Source organism: Hemibagrus wyckioides, linkage group LG18 (genome assembly GCF_019097595.1).
Source record: "Hemibagrus wyckioides isolate EC202008001 linkage group LG18, SWU_Hwy_1.0, whole genome shotgun sequence".
NCBI lineage: Eukaryota > Metazoa > Chordata > Actinopteri > Siluriformes > Bagridae > Hemibagrus > Hemibagrus wyckioides.
The window spans coordinates 13,939,399-13,952,919 of NC_080727.1; the positions used below are offsets into that span (position 1 = coordinate 13,939,399).

Here is a 13,521-nt window from a genome sequence, read left to right on the forward strand (position 1 = left end):
GATCTAAATCCTATTGAGATCCTGTGGGGTGATTCGAAATGGACTGTGCATGCAATAAACCCACACAGATAACACAGATGAAAGAATTCTGCATTGGGGAGTGGGGGAAACGTTCTTCCAGTCCATGTCAGAAACTGGTAGATGGCTACAAGAAACATCTCACCGAGTTTATTTCAGCCAATGTGGGAAACACCAGCTATTAGGGCATAGGGTGTCCTAACTTTTTCCTCAGGTGAAATACACATTTTTGTTGAATTCTTTTGTTTAATATGTGAAAACAAAGTGATATTTTGTTGGTTACATGCAATTACACCATTTTCATCTACAGATACAAATTTAAACAAGATCAGAAATTGACATTTCTTAAAAAAGAACTTGGGGTGGGGTACATGACTGTAGTTTGACCATGCTTTCCCCCCCCACAAACATAATTACTGGGTTTAAATCAGGGGGGCAGTTGCAGTTGCATGATACATTGATTTCCAGGCTGTTTTATAAACCTCAGCGTACACTGCACAGTGAAGCAAACAGATTATTTATTAGAGTAAATAAAAACGCATTCACACACACCAGTGTTTTTAGTGGTCCTTTACATACTGTACTGCTTAAGAAAAGAATTATAGTACTTCATCAGATTTGTAACTGCAAACAGATGGAAGTGATGAGTTTTATGCTGCAAGACATCCCTTGTTGCCGTGATCAGGCAGCAGAGAGACATGCCTGTCTCACACTTTCAGCCCAGGTGTTGAGCAGAGCTGTGACCGAGTGCTTGTCAGGAAGCTGCAGCAGTTTGGATGTCATGTTCTTGTGGACATTTTGCAAAAATGGGTTTGCCTCTGAAAAGAAAGGGAGAATATTGTGAGTGTCATTTTACAGACTGCAGATGTAGTTGATTTCCAACATGCATAAAATGCAACAGCACATGCTCCAAAACGACTTGACACAAATTTGCAATTGTGCTTTTTCATTTCACTTCACAGGTTTACAGATTATAAATCTACATGCAGAGTTCTGACAAACAGTGTTCACAACTAAAAATAAGTCTGGAGCCTCCCTCAGAACCACAGACATGACCCTACCTCCCTCAGTTCACTGAAGCCAGCTCATCACCCTGGGCCGCCAACCTGGCCTCACCACCACATCTACCATTTTACTGAATATAGGTGACTGCTCTCTTACCATACTGCTGATCATCGTTGTCCCATTGAGGGCTCTGCTCAGGATAGTCTGATGGAATGCTCAGCTGGAGAGGAGGAACACTCGGAAGGGTCTTATCATCTGGAAGAATAGAAACCAAATTTATCAGATTATAATGCAAGCTCTACTCTGATCCCCATAGGGACAGACTTTGTTTAGGTGCATAGGAGGGTTAATTTTTCAACAGAGAGAGTGTGAAAACATATGAATAAAAGACTCTATATCCAAACTCACCCAGTTTGCAGATTAGGTGAACCGTCCCATTGTTACTGCAGAAAGACGGGTCCAAGTTGACAAGGAATTTGGAATCGAGGCGCGCTACCTCCCCCTGCAGGATGTTTGGGATAGTCTGACGATCATCTTCCTCATACTTCCTCTTTCGAGTAGGAATGATGGGCCCTCTGCAGGTCAAGTGATGGTTAAAAGAGTGCATGCTATAAGCATAATTATTCTTACTTTAAAGAATCAGAATTTTTTTCTGATTTCTAGCACAAAGAAGGAAGTTATGGGAAGTTTTAAGTTTTAATTGTGAGTACAGTCTAGCATTATTAATGCTGGCATTAAGCATGCTGAATTGTTGCAGTTACTCCAAGAGCAAATAGTTTCAGTGGCACTCACGTGATGGGAGACCCATGAATGGCCGTCATTGCGGGGGCAAACGTTCGGTAGAGAGAATGGTTGAAAACTGGTGAACGGATGTTGGCCAAGACAGCATCGAGCAGTGGCTGGCAAAGGTACTGTTTTTTGGAAGGCACTGTAGGAGGAGGAGGAGTAGGCTGAGGACAGAATGCACAGCAGTTAGAACATGACTATGGGATTTGATTTGCTATGCAGCAGCTGGGTAAAAATTATATTTTAATATCTAAAAAGGACATTACATAAGAACAACGGATCTGCTGAGCTATAACTGGCAGACATTGATTAATTTTGAATTAACTGTAGGCTCCTTTTCTTCAGTGTAATAAAATGTATTTTCTAAAATGTGATTAAGATGATCGAGATCAGTTGCATCAGTTCACATGATTACACGATAAGAACGAAATGTGATCAGAATGTGATCAAACAGATTTGGTCACAGCAACAAAACATTACTTAGAGGAAAATAAGCCAAATGAATGATAGTTCTGTCTGCCAATCATGATTTTATTTCATTTCTTCTGCACAATATCATGTTGATCTCCATAGACAGCAGGATGTACATGCACAGTGTCTGTATAACTTACGACTGCCATGTCATTCTTGAGCTTCTCCAAGGCTATTTCACACTTCTGTAGGGTTTTAAGGGGGCATCTATTGAAAGAAAAACACAGTGGCTGAGTCAAAAGTGAAAGTTCAAAACTATGGACTATCTGATTGATGATAAGCTTAATGAGCAAGTGTTCACCTGGTGTTTGGATCAGTGAGAATATTTAGCAGACTTTTCATTTTGCTCAGATCCTTCTTCCTTTCTGGTAAAGAACAGGAAAAAGGCAACATTTACACACAAGAAAAGCAGTAACACTAGGACAGAGCTGAAAAATGAATACAAAAATACCTTCATTTTTGTCAATCTTGTTAATCATCCTGCGCAGTGGTTCAATGTACTTGGAGAGCTGTTTCAATTTGTCCATGTACAGTTGGTCCTCTGACTGGGATGCACTCGCTGGACTCATCACAGAGCTGGGGTTACCTGCAGGCAAGCACAAGCAAATCTCACTTTCCAGTCAATTTTTAGTCACAAAATAATTTCAAAACACTCTTATTAATTGTTTAACCCAAATAGATTTTTTTGGATGAATAGTTGTTAAAAAATCTTAAATTAACCCCCATTAAACAAATGTATACACATGTATTTATGATTGAACTTCCTTTATATCAGCTCTCCAACACAATCTGATGGTATTAGCTAGTTCGTAATCAGAAAACAATATCTACCTTGCCAGAGTTTTCTGACATTAAAGATACAAGCATTTATGTTTTTATTTAAAGTTAATACATTGTATTTCTCCTTGTTCATTAATACTTGCTAAAATACTTTCAACTCCTGAATAGAATGGAACAGTGCATTAGAGAATGCGCCAATAGTTTTACTCTAGTTCTTTGGTGAATTATGTCAGACCTGTAAAATCTGTCCATCCATAGCAATGTTCAGTCCTAAATATACAGTATGTTGGTTTTTTTTTTTTTTTAATCACAACCTGTAGAATACTTTGAAGTTTTTCCAAATCACATATGTGGGATCTTTACTATTTGACAGAACATATCCTTCCTAAACAAAAGCACCACATTTTTAAATACTGTTAAAGAGGGAAGAAATGAGTCCTATTGTCCAGAACATTCATCGTTTCTGCCAAGAAACCTGCACTGTTGTGTGCCACATACCTGGAGTGCTGAGAGGTCCAGGAGATGGCACTTGCAGTGGGTAACTCTGTGGTGTGCGTGCTGTGGCTGGACTCTGTGAAGGCTGTGGGGAAGGACTGGGTTGGAAACCTCCTGGAGATGGTGTTGGACCAGAGCTGAGAAACAAACAAACAAAACAGTATAGTTCCTTCCCCATCATGTCCTTACATATGATATTATTGGACAAAACTGTTGTATTTTTAGGGTGTGTGATCTCTTCTCATATATGTGTGCTTTCCACTTTCCTGCCTTTTTAATATTATACTATATAAAATACTGACTTCTAAATAAAAAAATGACTTTTAAATAATAGAGTTTCTCAAGATATAAGCATTAAAAGTCTTAGGGTGGCACAAAATGTCCCCGAATATATTTTATGCCCTTTATACCACAGCAAATTGTCAAACTGATAATTGTTAACTCATTAATTCATGCTCTCTTTCTCTTAGTCCAAGTTAATAAATCCTGAAGACATTCAGAGGTGCAGTTGTAGACTTAACTTCTGATCAATCAAAATCCACAATTGAACAGCACTATGGCATAACATGCATTAATATAAGTTTCCCTAAAGCTATAAAACAAGAGGAAACCTCAAAATGGATGGGGAGAGAGAATTTGAAATGAACATATAACGTTCAAGATGCCTTTCCCAATCTTTAGATGCTATGAAAGTCCACACAAATCAGCTTATTCTTTCACAAAACAGATTAGGAATAAGGTCGAGGGCCACGGGAAACAAAGGTACCTGACAGAGTTGGGCTGTGATGAGAGTGGCTGTGGAGAGGGTTGAGGCTGTGGAGGAGGAGGCATGGAAGGCTGGGGTGTCTGCACTTGGACCGGAGATGGTGAGGACATTTGTTGACCCTTTGAAGAAGAAGACAGAGTAAAAAGGTATATGAATATGCACATAGAGTTACCATTTTAACTAAACAACCTTTGTGGCCATAAAAGTTTCTGGTCTGTCACACACATTAAAACAACAGCTTTCACTCTGAGGTCTGCTGTTTTACTTACCTGCACAGCTTGCGAAATAGCAATAACATCCTACCACCCTTTTCCCCGACACACATAAGGATTGGGTTTAAATGAGGGGGAGACAAAAGGGGACAGCTGTTATGTTAGGGCTTGATCATGGACAGCCTCTCTGTTGCGAGGGGGAGCCACAGATGTGGGCACCTACTGGAAAGCCAGCACTCTGCCCCTGGTGTAAATACCTGTGGCATTTGCTGTCCTCCCATGGCAGCAGGGTTTGGAGGATTGGCAGAGTTCGGAATGGCGCGGGGCAACCGGGGTGGCATTTGTATCCCAGCACGGGGCATCATCTTTGAGGAGGACAGAGGGGACAACAGACATGTCACAAGCAAAAACAATAAATGCAGTGCATCAGCGGATATGAGAGGAAGCACATGCAAACATGCACACTCAGAAAACTCAGGTCCAATGAGGGACTACAGGCACAGGAGCACGCAAACAAGGAGACGTTCTGTGATCCGTGTGATCACCTATAATAAAGGGTGAGCTCAACTGTGACTTTCTTCTTGTGCAGGTTAGAAAGAGCAAGCCATAGGCTAATGGACAGCATGCTAACTTCTGCTTTATCATGCCAGGTGAGATGACGCGCGTATCTATGTCTTCTCGCTAATTAAAGCTGAGGCAAATATCAAATCAAAAGGTACACCAGATTCCTCCTTACCCCATATACAGTCAATCAACATGGAAAATTAATTTAGCTAAGAAATATTGTGACTCTATCCATAAATAAAGACCTTCATGAGCTGTCATGCTTCAGATTATATATGAATACATTATACTGTGTAAGGGCACGGGATGCACGCTATTTGGTTTAGAAATTCATTTCAAACGGAGCTAAATTATCATCTTCATCACATCCAGCGTTCCACTACTACCACCCGAACTAGAACCTATTGTGCAACTGTCCCAGATGTGCCCTATAAAGTTTCAGTGTTCAGCTACACATGAAGTTTAGGTTTAAACTTGAAAGTTTTAAAGTTGTTTATACATTCCAGATGTCCTACAACACACCGGTACATCTTTGTGACCACTGAAAAACTGAATGAGGCAGAACTTTATTTTGGGTGCAGTAAACTTCTCTTAATCACTCCTCGCAAAACCAATGGAGTAAACGTCACCCACCCTGTGTCTCAGCTGAACAATTACATGTTACAAATGTACAACACTAACTGTAACTTTCCAAAAAAAGACTGTGTTTGTTTACTAGTGGATGATGAAAGGTAAAGCACAGTGCTGTTCAATTCTAGATTCCAATTGGTCAGATAGTATAACAGTAGAGTAGAAGTTTTCTGCAAGGAGCTGTTTAGGTAAAGCAATACATTTACGTTTTCCAACTTCTTCAAGAAGAACTGAGCAGTTTCTCATTAAATTAACAAAAAGCTGTATTTTTGCCTCATTAATGACAAGAAAAAGAATAAAAGAGAGGCTGGTGAAGGAATGATGCTTAATAGCTGCTATAACGTGTACAGGAACTTGAATTTAAAAAATGGCATGCTGTTCATTAATGCAAAAAATACTGCAACGTTGATAAATCGCTGTGTTAAAGGAATAAAACACATTGGTATGTGCTGTTAACAGAAATAATCAACTGCACGGTGGGAACAGTATAGATACTTTTGTGGGTCCATTACACCATCCACTGCTTCCTTATTTTACCGCAACAGCAACACACCAAGGGTTTTATTCCTTCTTAAAAGGTATACGAACAGAAGCATAACTGTTATAGCAGTTATATCATACAGTTAGTAAATTAACAAGCCCATAAATGCAGTGACTCAAAAGAAGCAGAGCATGCAGTCAGTCTGTTAGCCACAGAAAGCAAGGCAAAAGAAAATAAAGACCCCTCTCAAGCTCTAGACACTAAAATTTTTTACTCTGTTCTTGTGCAGTACTTTGCATCAGGCAAACGCCAGAGTGTGTGCACGTGAATGGAGACATATTTGGCATGATATATATATTGTAATATATGTGAGGAGAAAGGAATGCTATCCTTCCCAGGAAAGATCTTTTGTTTAGTGTCATTTCTATAGGCTCCCCCTCCTCATCACCATGAAGGTTATTAACTAACAGATACATTTCCACCAAAGGAACCGATTTTTTAGGAACCATTTTAATTCCTGCTGTCGCAGCAAAACGTGCCAAGATTCAGTTATGCACTATATATATATATAAAAAAATAAATAAATAAAAAAAAAATCACAAAATGATTTTAAGCAATTACTACCAAGATGTATTATTAATCTGAGTAGAATGAGTCTTCTATGGTAAACCATGGTGGAAATGCATCACATCACAGGCTTGTAATGTGAAGTGTGGGAATTTCACTAGCCCGTAAACCATTTTCATAGTTAAAATTGGAAATAACTTAAAGCCCGGTAGTCTCTATGATTCCCACAATGTAGATACAGCCTCATGGATTCGAACATTTTCTTCAGTAATTCTTTTCCTTGTTGGCTTTGTGAGGATTCAGTGGGTCATCAAACAAAAGAAAACAATCCATTAAGTATTAATATTAATGTTCACTCAGTTGGCATGCATTCACTCCAAGCTCAATCCATTCATTCACTTCCCATGTGGACGTTACAGCTTGCACAGCTCTTACCGGGCCAGAAACTGTCACAAGCTGGGGCTGCTGGACTTGTTGGACTTGCTGCTGTTGCTGCTGCTGTTGTTGTTGTTGCTGTTGTTGTTGTTGCTGTTGTTGTTGTTGCTGTTGCTGCTGCTGCTGCTGTTGTTGTTGCTGCTGCTGCTGCAAAACTCTAGCCTGCTCAGGCGCACACATACAAAATGCACACGCAAGCCAGCAAGCAGAAAGGTCAAGAAATGCATAAGAAACATTTGGACTTGAAGACAAATAAAGCAGATTGGAATACAGATAAAGCAGACGGTGTGCGTGTGTGTGTGTTACATCATCAGTCATCATAAATTACAATAACTGTATAAGCGACTACTAGAAAATAACTGACTACTTACTTTATTAGTATTTTTTTCTTAAATAATTGCTGTGAGAAATGGTCATAACATGGTGCCATTGTGGTTAAAAGTTATTAATTATAGGTCTAGTGAATTCCGCCATGAGCAGCACTTTGTGATGCAGTATTTCAGCGCCAGATGCCAACCTTGTCGGGGGGGGGCGTGGGAAGGGCACTATCCCACTACCCTTTGTAGGGATTCTGCTTAATGTTGTTAATGTGTGTTATTCTCCCCACATTTTTCCAGTTTGAAATGTTTCATTTTTCAAACCAAGGAAAAGACAAACTAATTGTCGGTACCGAAGAGGCATAGGGACATACTGGTCCATGAGGCCAATTTCTACTGGCTGTTCAATTGCGGTCAATTCCCCTGATTGAGATCTCCATCAAAAGGCATCGTTCTTTGTTAGTTTTAATTTTAATGCAACGTAAAACCCAGACACAGTGGGTCTTCACAATATCACAGCATTCAGGGTTCTGCAGGCACTCTTCTGAGGATTCAGAAAGAGTACAAACTGTACAAAGTGTTAGAGATTAATGTCTGCCTGCTTCCCACCCAGATTAAGACATCCTAGCCTCTACAATCACTTACTGGACCAAGCCTCAAACCTTTCATTCATTAGAACAGGAAAAAAGCATTCAGACATGGCAGTACAAATTAATTTCATGTTATATACTGTATTGTATGTGTTTTTGGTTCGGTTTGTTTGTGTGACAGACTCACTGCAGTGACATCTTGAGAGAGGACAACTGTGACTATTCACAGATACCTCTAGAAATGTTACCACATTACTTACTTTGACAGGCCTAAATATGGTGTACTTCAATAAAACACACTTAAAACACTTATTGATGAAATCCTACTTTGTATGGTGTAGTGTGACTGTTGGTAATCCTGACCTGGAAAGCCTGGATTTTCAGCTGATGCTGCTGCTGCTGCTGCTGATTGAGGGCACCAAGGCCCTGGTGCTGCCCAGGTGGCATCTGGCCAGCCAACGATTGGGGTACAAGAATTTGTGGGGGAGGCTGGGAATGTGGAGGCATCTGACCTGGCTGGGCCTGAGCTTGCTGAAGCTGCTGCTGCTGCTGTAAATGCTGAATGGATTGAGCCTGAGCCTGAGCCTGAGCCTGAGCCTGAGCCTGGGCCTGGGCCTGGGCCTGCGCCTGGGCCTGGGCCTGGGCCTGGGCCTGAGCCTGAGCCTGGGCCTGGGCCTGGGCCTGAGCATGAGCCTGCTGCTGCTGCTGCTGAAACTGTGCCAAGTGCTGTTGCTGCTGAAGTCGAGACTGATGCAACTAAAATGAGAAACAGTCAAATTAACACTACATGTTAAAAAGATTGTGTATGCCCAGTTTGTCATTTGGTTATGGAAAGCACAGTACCAGAAAACTTCTCCCCCATATAAACACAGAACACTATGACTTAGGGATCGTCAAGGTAACACTGCTTTATCACCCCTCGCACCCTTTCACGCAATATTTTATGGCAACAGCAGTGTTTTCTATTCAGCTTCATCAAAACAAAAAAGTAGAAATCTAGTATTATTGCTTTACTGAAATAAAGTATTATTGCTATCCATCCATAATTTAAAAAAAAATACTGGTACCTATAAGGACTGGGTAACATCACATTATAATATCCATATTGGGATAAAATGTTCAGTATAGGTTCCTCTATTTTCAGTGTCAATTTATTTTTGTAGACGTTAAATAAAAGTACAATTAAAGAGCTTTTTACATGCTGGCAGTTTGTTAACACAAGTATTATTACCAATGTGTGTTGCAGAACTGTTTTGAAGTATCATGATGATTTCTATGACTGGTTTTCTTCCACTGTTTAAACTTTATAAATCAGCAGTAACAGGCCTCTCAATATAAAAAAAAAACAATGAAAAAAACTTTCATTCATAAAAACGCAGGTTCCAAGCACCAATCATGTATATCCTGCTACTTTTTTTGTAGACATGTGCTGACCTGGTTCTGCTGTTGTTGCTGCTGTTGTGCCTGGGCCTGCTGCTGTTGTTGGTTCTGGTGTTGCATCGACTGATTTTGATGATGTTGCTGTTGCTGCTGCTGCTGCTGTTGCTGTTGTTGTTGCATCTGCTGCAGTTTTAACTGCTGCTGCTGCTGGGCAAACTGCTGCTGCGTCGCGAACTGCTGAAACTGTATGGACTGCTGTTGCTGCTGTGCCATCTGCATCTGCACTGGCGTTCCAGCTGTGTGACCGATTCAAACAGAAAACACATTTGTAAAGAGGCGCTATTTCAAGCATGACAATTCAGTGCATCTGCACGCTGAACATACCACCCTGCTGATTTCCTGCAACTCCCTGCATGCCGTGCTGGCCTATCGGCATTTGGTTCATGGCCCCCATGGCGCCCATTGGGGCACCAGGAGGACGAGGGGGCATGCCAATAGTGCCCGGGCCTCCGGCACCGCCAACCGCTGTTAGATTCTGTAGAGGATTCATCTGATCTGAAGTGGGCAAAAAGAAGCAGAACTGAAATACTGCATTCGAATAAGCAACCAAGGATTTTTAAATTGCTATTATAGGTGTCATATATCATCTATGTATCTATATATAGCATACCTGGGCCTCCTTGTGTTTTTTTATCTGGAAAAAACAAGTTTTTGTGTTATTAAATGCACTTAAAAGAAGATTATAGAAGGTGTTGGATTAATAAAATGATATGAAAAGAAAACTTACGGATGTCTCTGAAATGAATAATCAGCCTGGCAACCATAGACAGATACTCCTCCTGTTAAGATTCACAATCATCACTGATTCACTGATTATCTACTTAATTAATGTGCTGGTTATTTCACATATCACTCACAGACATTACTTACTCTACTCTTGGCTTTGTTAAACACGTGATTCTCCATGTCATTGCTGGATTTGGTGTGAGCTGTTCCAGCTTTGCGCATGGCATCCTCTCTGTAAACAATAAGAGTATCTCAATAACAGTGTGGATCAAACATTTCACAAAATAAACCAGGCCTGAGAAAAGGGGTGTGAGATACCCAACACTTGCCGAGAAATGAACGCTTTTTACAGGAAAAAGTTTTTGCATGAATGCAATATTACATGCTCTTTATGTCTCACAAAAAAAAGGGTTCTGTAGAAAAGACACACTTACACTCACTGTACACTTTATTAAGAAGACCAGTACACATTCCTGCAGTTATGTAATCATTCAATCATGTGACAGCAGCTCAATGCAAAATATGATGCAGATACAAGTCAAGAGCCTCAGGCATTGTTCACATAAGAAATCACAACGATAAACAAACATGATCTCTGACTTTGCTCGTGGCATGGATATAGGTAACAGATGGGCTTACTGAGTATTTCAGAAACTTCCAGGAAGTTCAGTCTCTACGGATTACAGAGAATGGGGTTGTAGCTGTATGATTTTGGTTGGTTTTTTTTTTGGTTTTTTTTAAGATTAAACCATTTTGCTATAAATCAAGGAGTATATTTTTTAACCAATTTCATATAAAAAACTGTGAGACTGGCAACCCGGTAATGAACTGTCATTTGCATTATTCCTATCTCAAGAACCCATTGAACGTATTCCACACAGGGTCACAAGGAACCTGGGCAGAAGAGGGCGAGGTGCCAACCCATCGCAGGGCACAAGGGCACACACATTCACACCAATTATACACTGCAGACAATTTAGAGATGTTTGATAGATATTTGGTTTATCTGCGACATTTTAAAAAACATTTTAAAAAATGGCTGGACAATATAGAGGTAATTTTCAACAAATATTGTATGAAGTTGTGACTTTATGAAGAACATTTGTCAAAGAGCTGATATACACGGATCAGGCATAACATTATGACCACCTGCCTAATATTGTATTGGTCCTCCTTTTGCTGCCAAAAAAGCCCTGACCCGTCTCTGTATTCTGACACCTTTCTATCAGAACCAGCCTTAACTTCTTCAGCAAAAGTAGATCGTCTGTTCGGATCGGACCACACGGGCCAACCTATTCTCCCCAAGTGAGCCCAGGCGGTCCGTGACCCTGTCACCGGTTCACCACTGTTCCTTCCTTTGACCACTTTTGATAGATACTGACCACTGCAGACCGGGAACACCCCACAAGGGCTGCAGTTTTGGAGATGCTCTGATCCAGTCGTCTAGCCATCACAATTTGTCCCTTGTCAAACTCACTCAAATCCTTACGCTTGCCCATTTTTCCTGCTTCTAACACATCAATGTTCACTTGTTGCCTATGAACGAGTTGAACGGCTCTTAGGGGGAATATTGAGGAACCGACTTGTATATACGAAACGTTTTTTCTTCTTTTTATTTCCTTCATGCTGTCGTTTAGACAGACCAATTGAATTAATGAATTAATGATGTTCCTGCATTGATTCATCCTTTACTCATGATGAGTACCATCTGAACAAACCTGACTCATTTGGTGACTCATTTTCATCACCTGAGCCATTGGAGAAACGAAAGAGAAAATACTCAATGAAAAGAGGCAAAATTCCTCAACAAAACCAATTCATGAACATGTACCGCTATACATTTCAGCGCATTTCCCAAATCAGATGTGTATTTTAGCTTAAAGAAAACTGATTCATTTTCTGTTCTTGGTGTTTAGTTGTTAGATAAACGTTCATTTCCAGTTCCAGCTCTTTTCAGATTCTGGTGATGTGTACGGAAACACAGCTATAATAGATTATCTAGCAGTGGCTAGCTCAAGCAACAAAATAATATCATTTGTCAGTTTAAACTGCTACATTTGTCCTAAAGTGTAAAACATTAAGGTGCGTTTCGTTTTATTATCCGTATTGTCAGCAGACGGGTTGTGTTTATCTCCATAGATGCTAACTTTAATGCTAAGCTAGTAGGCTACCTAGCATGATGACTAGCTAGCGCTGCCAGCCGTATCTTGTATAAGTTCTGTAATGAATTTAATATACAAAGTTGAACAGTTTGATACGTTTTTAAAAGACTTACATTTGCGTGACTACTTTTTGTCGGAATCCTTGACTCCTCCAGTCATTATCAGATCCTGCACCTTCCATCCCCGACATTGTAAACCCCCTAACAGTTAACACTAAACTGAATTAGTTTGCGAATGAATCGGGTTATTGAGTCGGTTCTTTCAGTTCGCTCTTTTAGGTCAACGTTGAGAGCCCCTAAATAGATAATAAGCATTTTAATAAACAGGACACAATAATGTGACACAGAGTAATGCTAATTTGTGACTGTGAGAGTAAAAAATAATAATAACAAATTAAACATTGTAATTGTTGACAAAGCACTGTGGTACAAGCAAGATAACAATATCCACACCATGCTGTTTTAGAATAATAAACTAATTTTTGTATTAGCATGTAGGTCTGTCATGTATCTCTCCTTAAGTATTCCAATGACAAGTAACGGTCGAATCGCTCTAGCATACTGAACTAAATGGATTGAAAAAACGACAAAAAAGAGATTTGAATAATTTCCTAATCAGCAAAAAATGTAAATCTTTAAATCATCGAGTCGTTCAGTTTCATCTGATGTGATGCAAATCGACTTCAGTGATCCAAGTCGCTTAGTTACGTATACTGATACACTATATTGCCATAAGTTTTGGGACACCAATCCAAATCATTGAATTGAGGTGTTGTTTTTTAGAGGTTGGGCTTGACCCCTTAGTTCCAGTGAAAGGAACTCTTAATGCTTCAGCATACCAAGACATTTTGGACAATTTCATGCTCCCAACTTTGTGGGAACAGTTTGGGGATGACCCCTTCCTGTTCCAACATGACTGCACACCAGTGCACAAAGCAAGGTCCATAAAGACATGGATGAGTGAGTTTGGTGTGGTGGAACTTGACTGGCCAGCACAGAATCCTGACCTCAACCCAACAGAACACCTTTAGGATGAATTAGCGCGGAGACTGCGAGCCGGGCCAAAACTGGGACATC

The 13,521-nt window shown here is 40.2% G+C and overlaps 1 protein-coding gene across 3 annotated transcripts; it reads right to left on the reverse strand.

Moving 5' to 3' along the window:
* Positions 1-233: 233 nt before the first annotated feature.
* med15 (mediator complex subunit 15) lies at positions 234-12,708 on the reverse strand. Of its 3 annotated transcripts, XM_058415920.1 has the most exons (18): positions 12,559-12,708; positions 10,428-10,515; positions 10,285-10,336; positions 10,168-10,191; positions 9,882-10,052; positions 9,552-9,793; positions 8,481-8,873; positions 7,211-7,372; positions 4,791-4,898; positions 4,322-4,440; positions 3,559-3,692; positions 2,732-2,866; positions 2,582-2,645; positions 2,421-2,487; positions 1,816-1,973; positions 1,432-1,598; positions 1,180-1,278; positions 235-836 (listed from the first exon to the last, which is right to left on the reverse strand). In XM_058415920.1, exons 1-18 carry the CDS (start codon positions 12,633-12,635, stop codon positions 700-702), a joined length of 2,397 nt encoding a protein of 798 aa, XP_058271903.1. In that variant the 5' UTR covers positions 12,636-12,708; the 3' UTR covers positions 235-699. The 3 variants fall into 3 exon arrangements, with proteins under 3 accessions (XP_058271904.1, XP_058271905.1, XP_058271903.1); XM_058415921.1 differs by lacking the exon at positions 4,791-4,898 and having other exon boundaries at positions 234-836; XM_058415922.1 differs by lacking the exons at positions 4,791-4,898; positions 7,211-7,372 and having other exon boundaries at positions 234-836.
* Positions 12,709-13,521: the final 813 nt, after the last annotated feature.

Bases quoted from the DNA above. Each gene is read 5' to 3' on its own strand.
- med15 (XM_058415920.1), bottom strand. From the start codon at position 12,635: ATGTCGGGGATGGAAGGTGCAGGATCTGATAATGACTGGAGGAGTCAA. The intron at 10,053-10,167 runs GTATGCTATATA...TGCCCACTTCAG, and splicing joins AAAAACACAAGGAGGCCCAG to ATCAGATGAATCCTCTACAG. The intron at 837-1,179 runs GTAAGAGAGCAG...CTTTCTTTTCAG, and splicing joins CAACGATGATCAGCAGTATG to AGGCAAACCCATTTTTGCAA.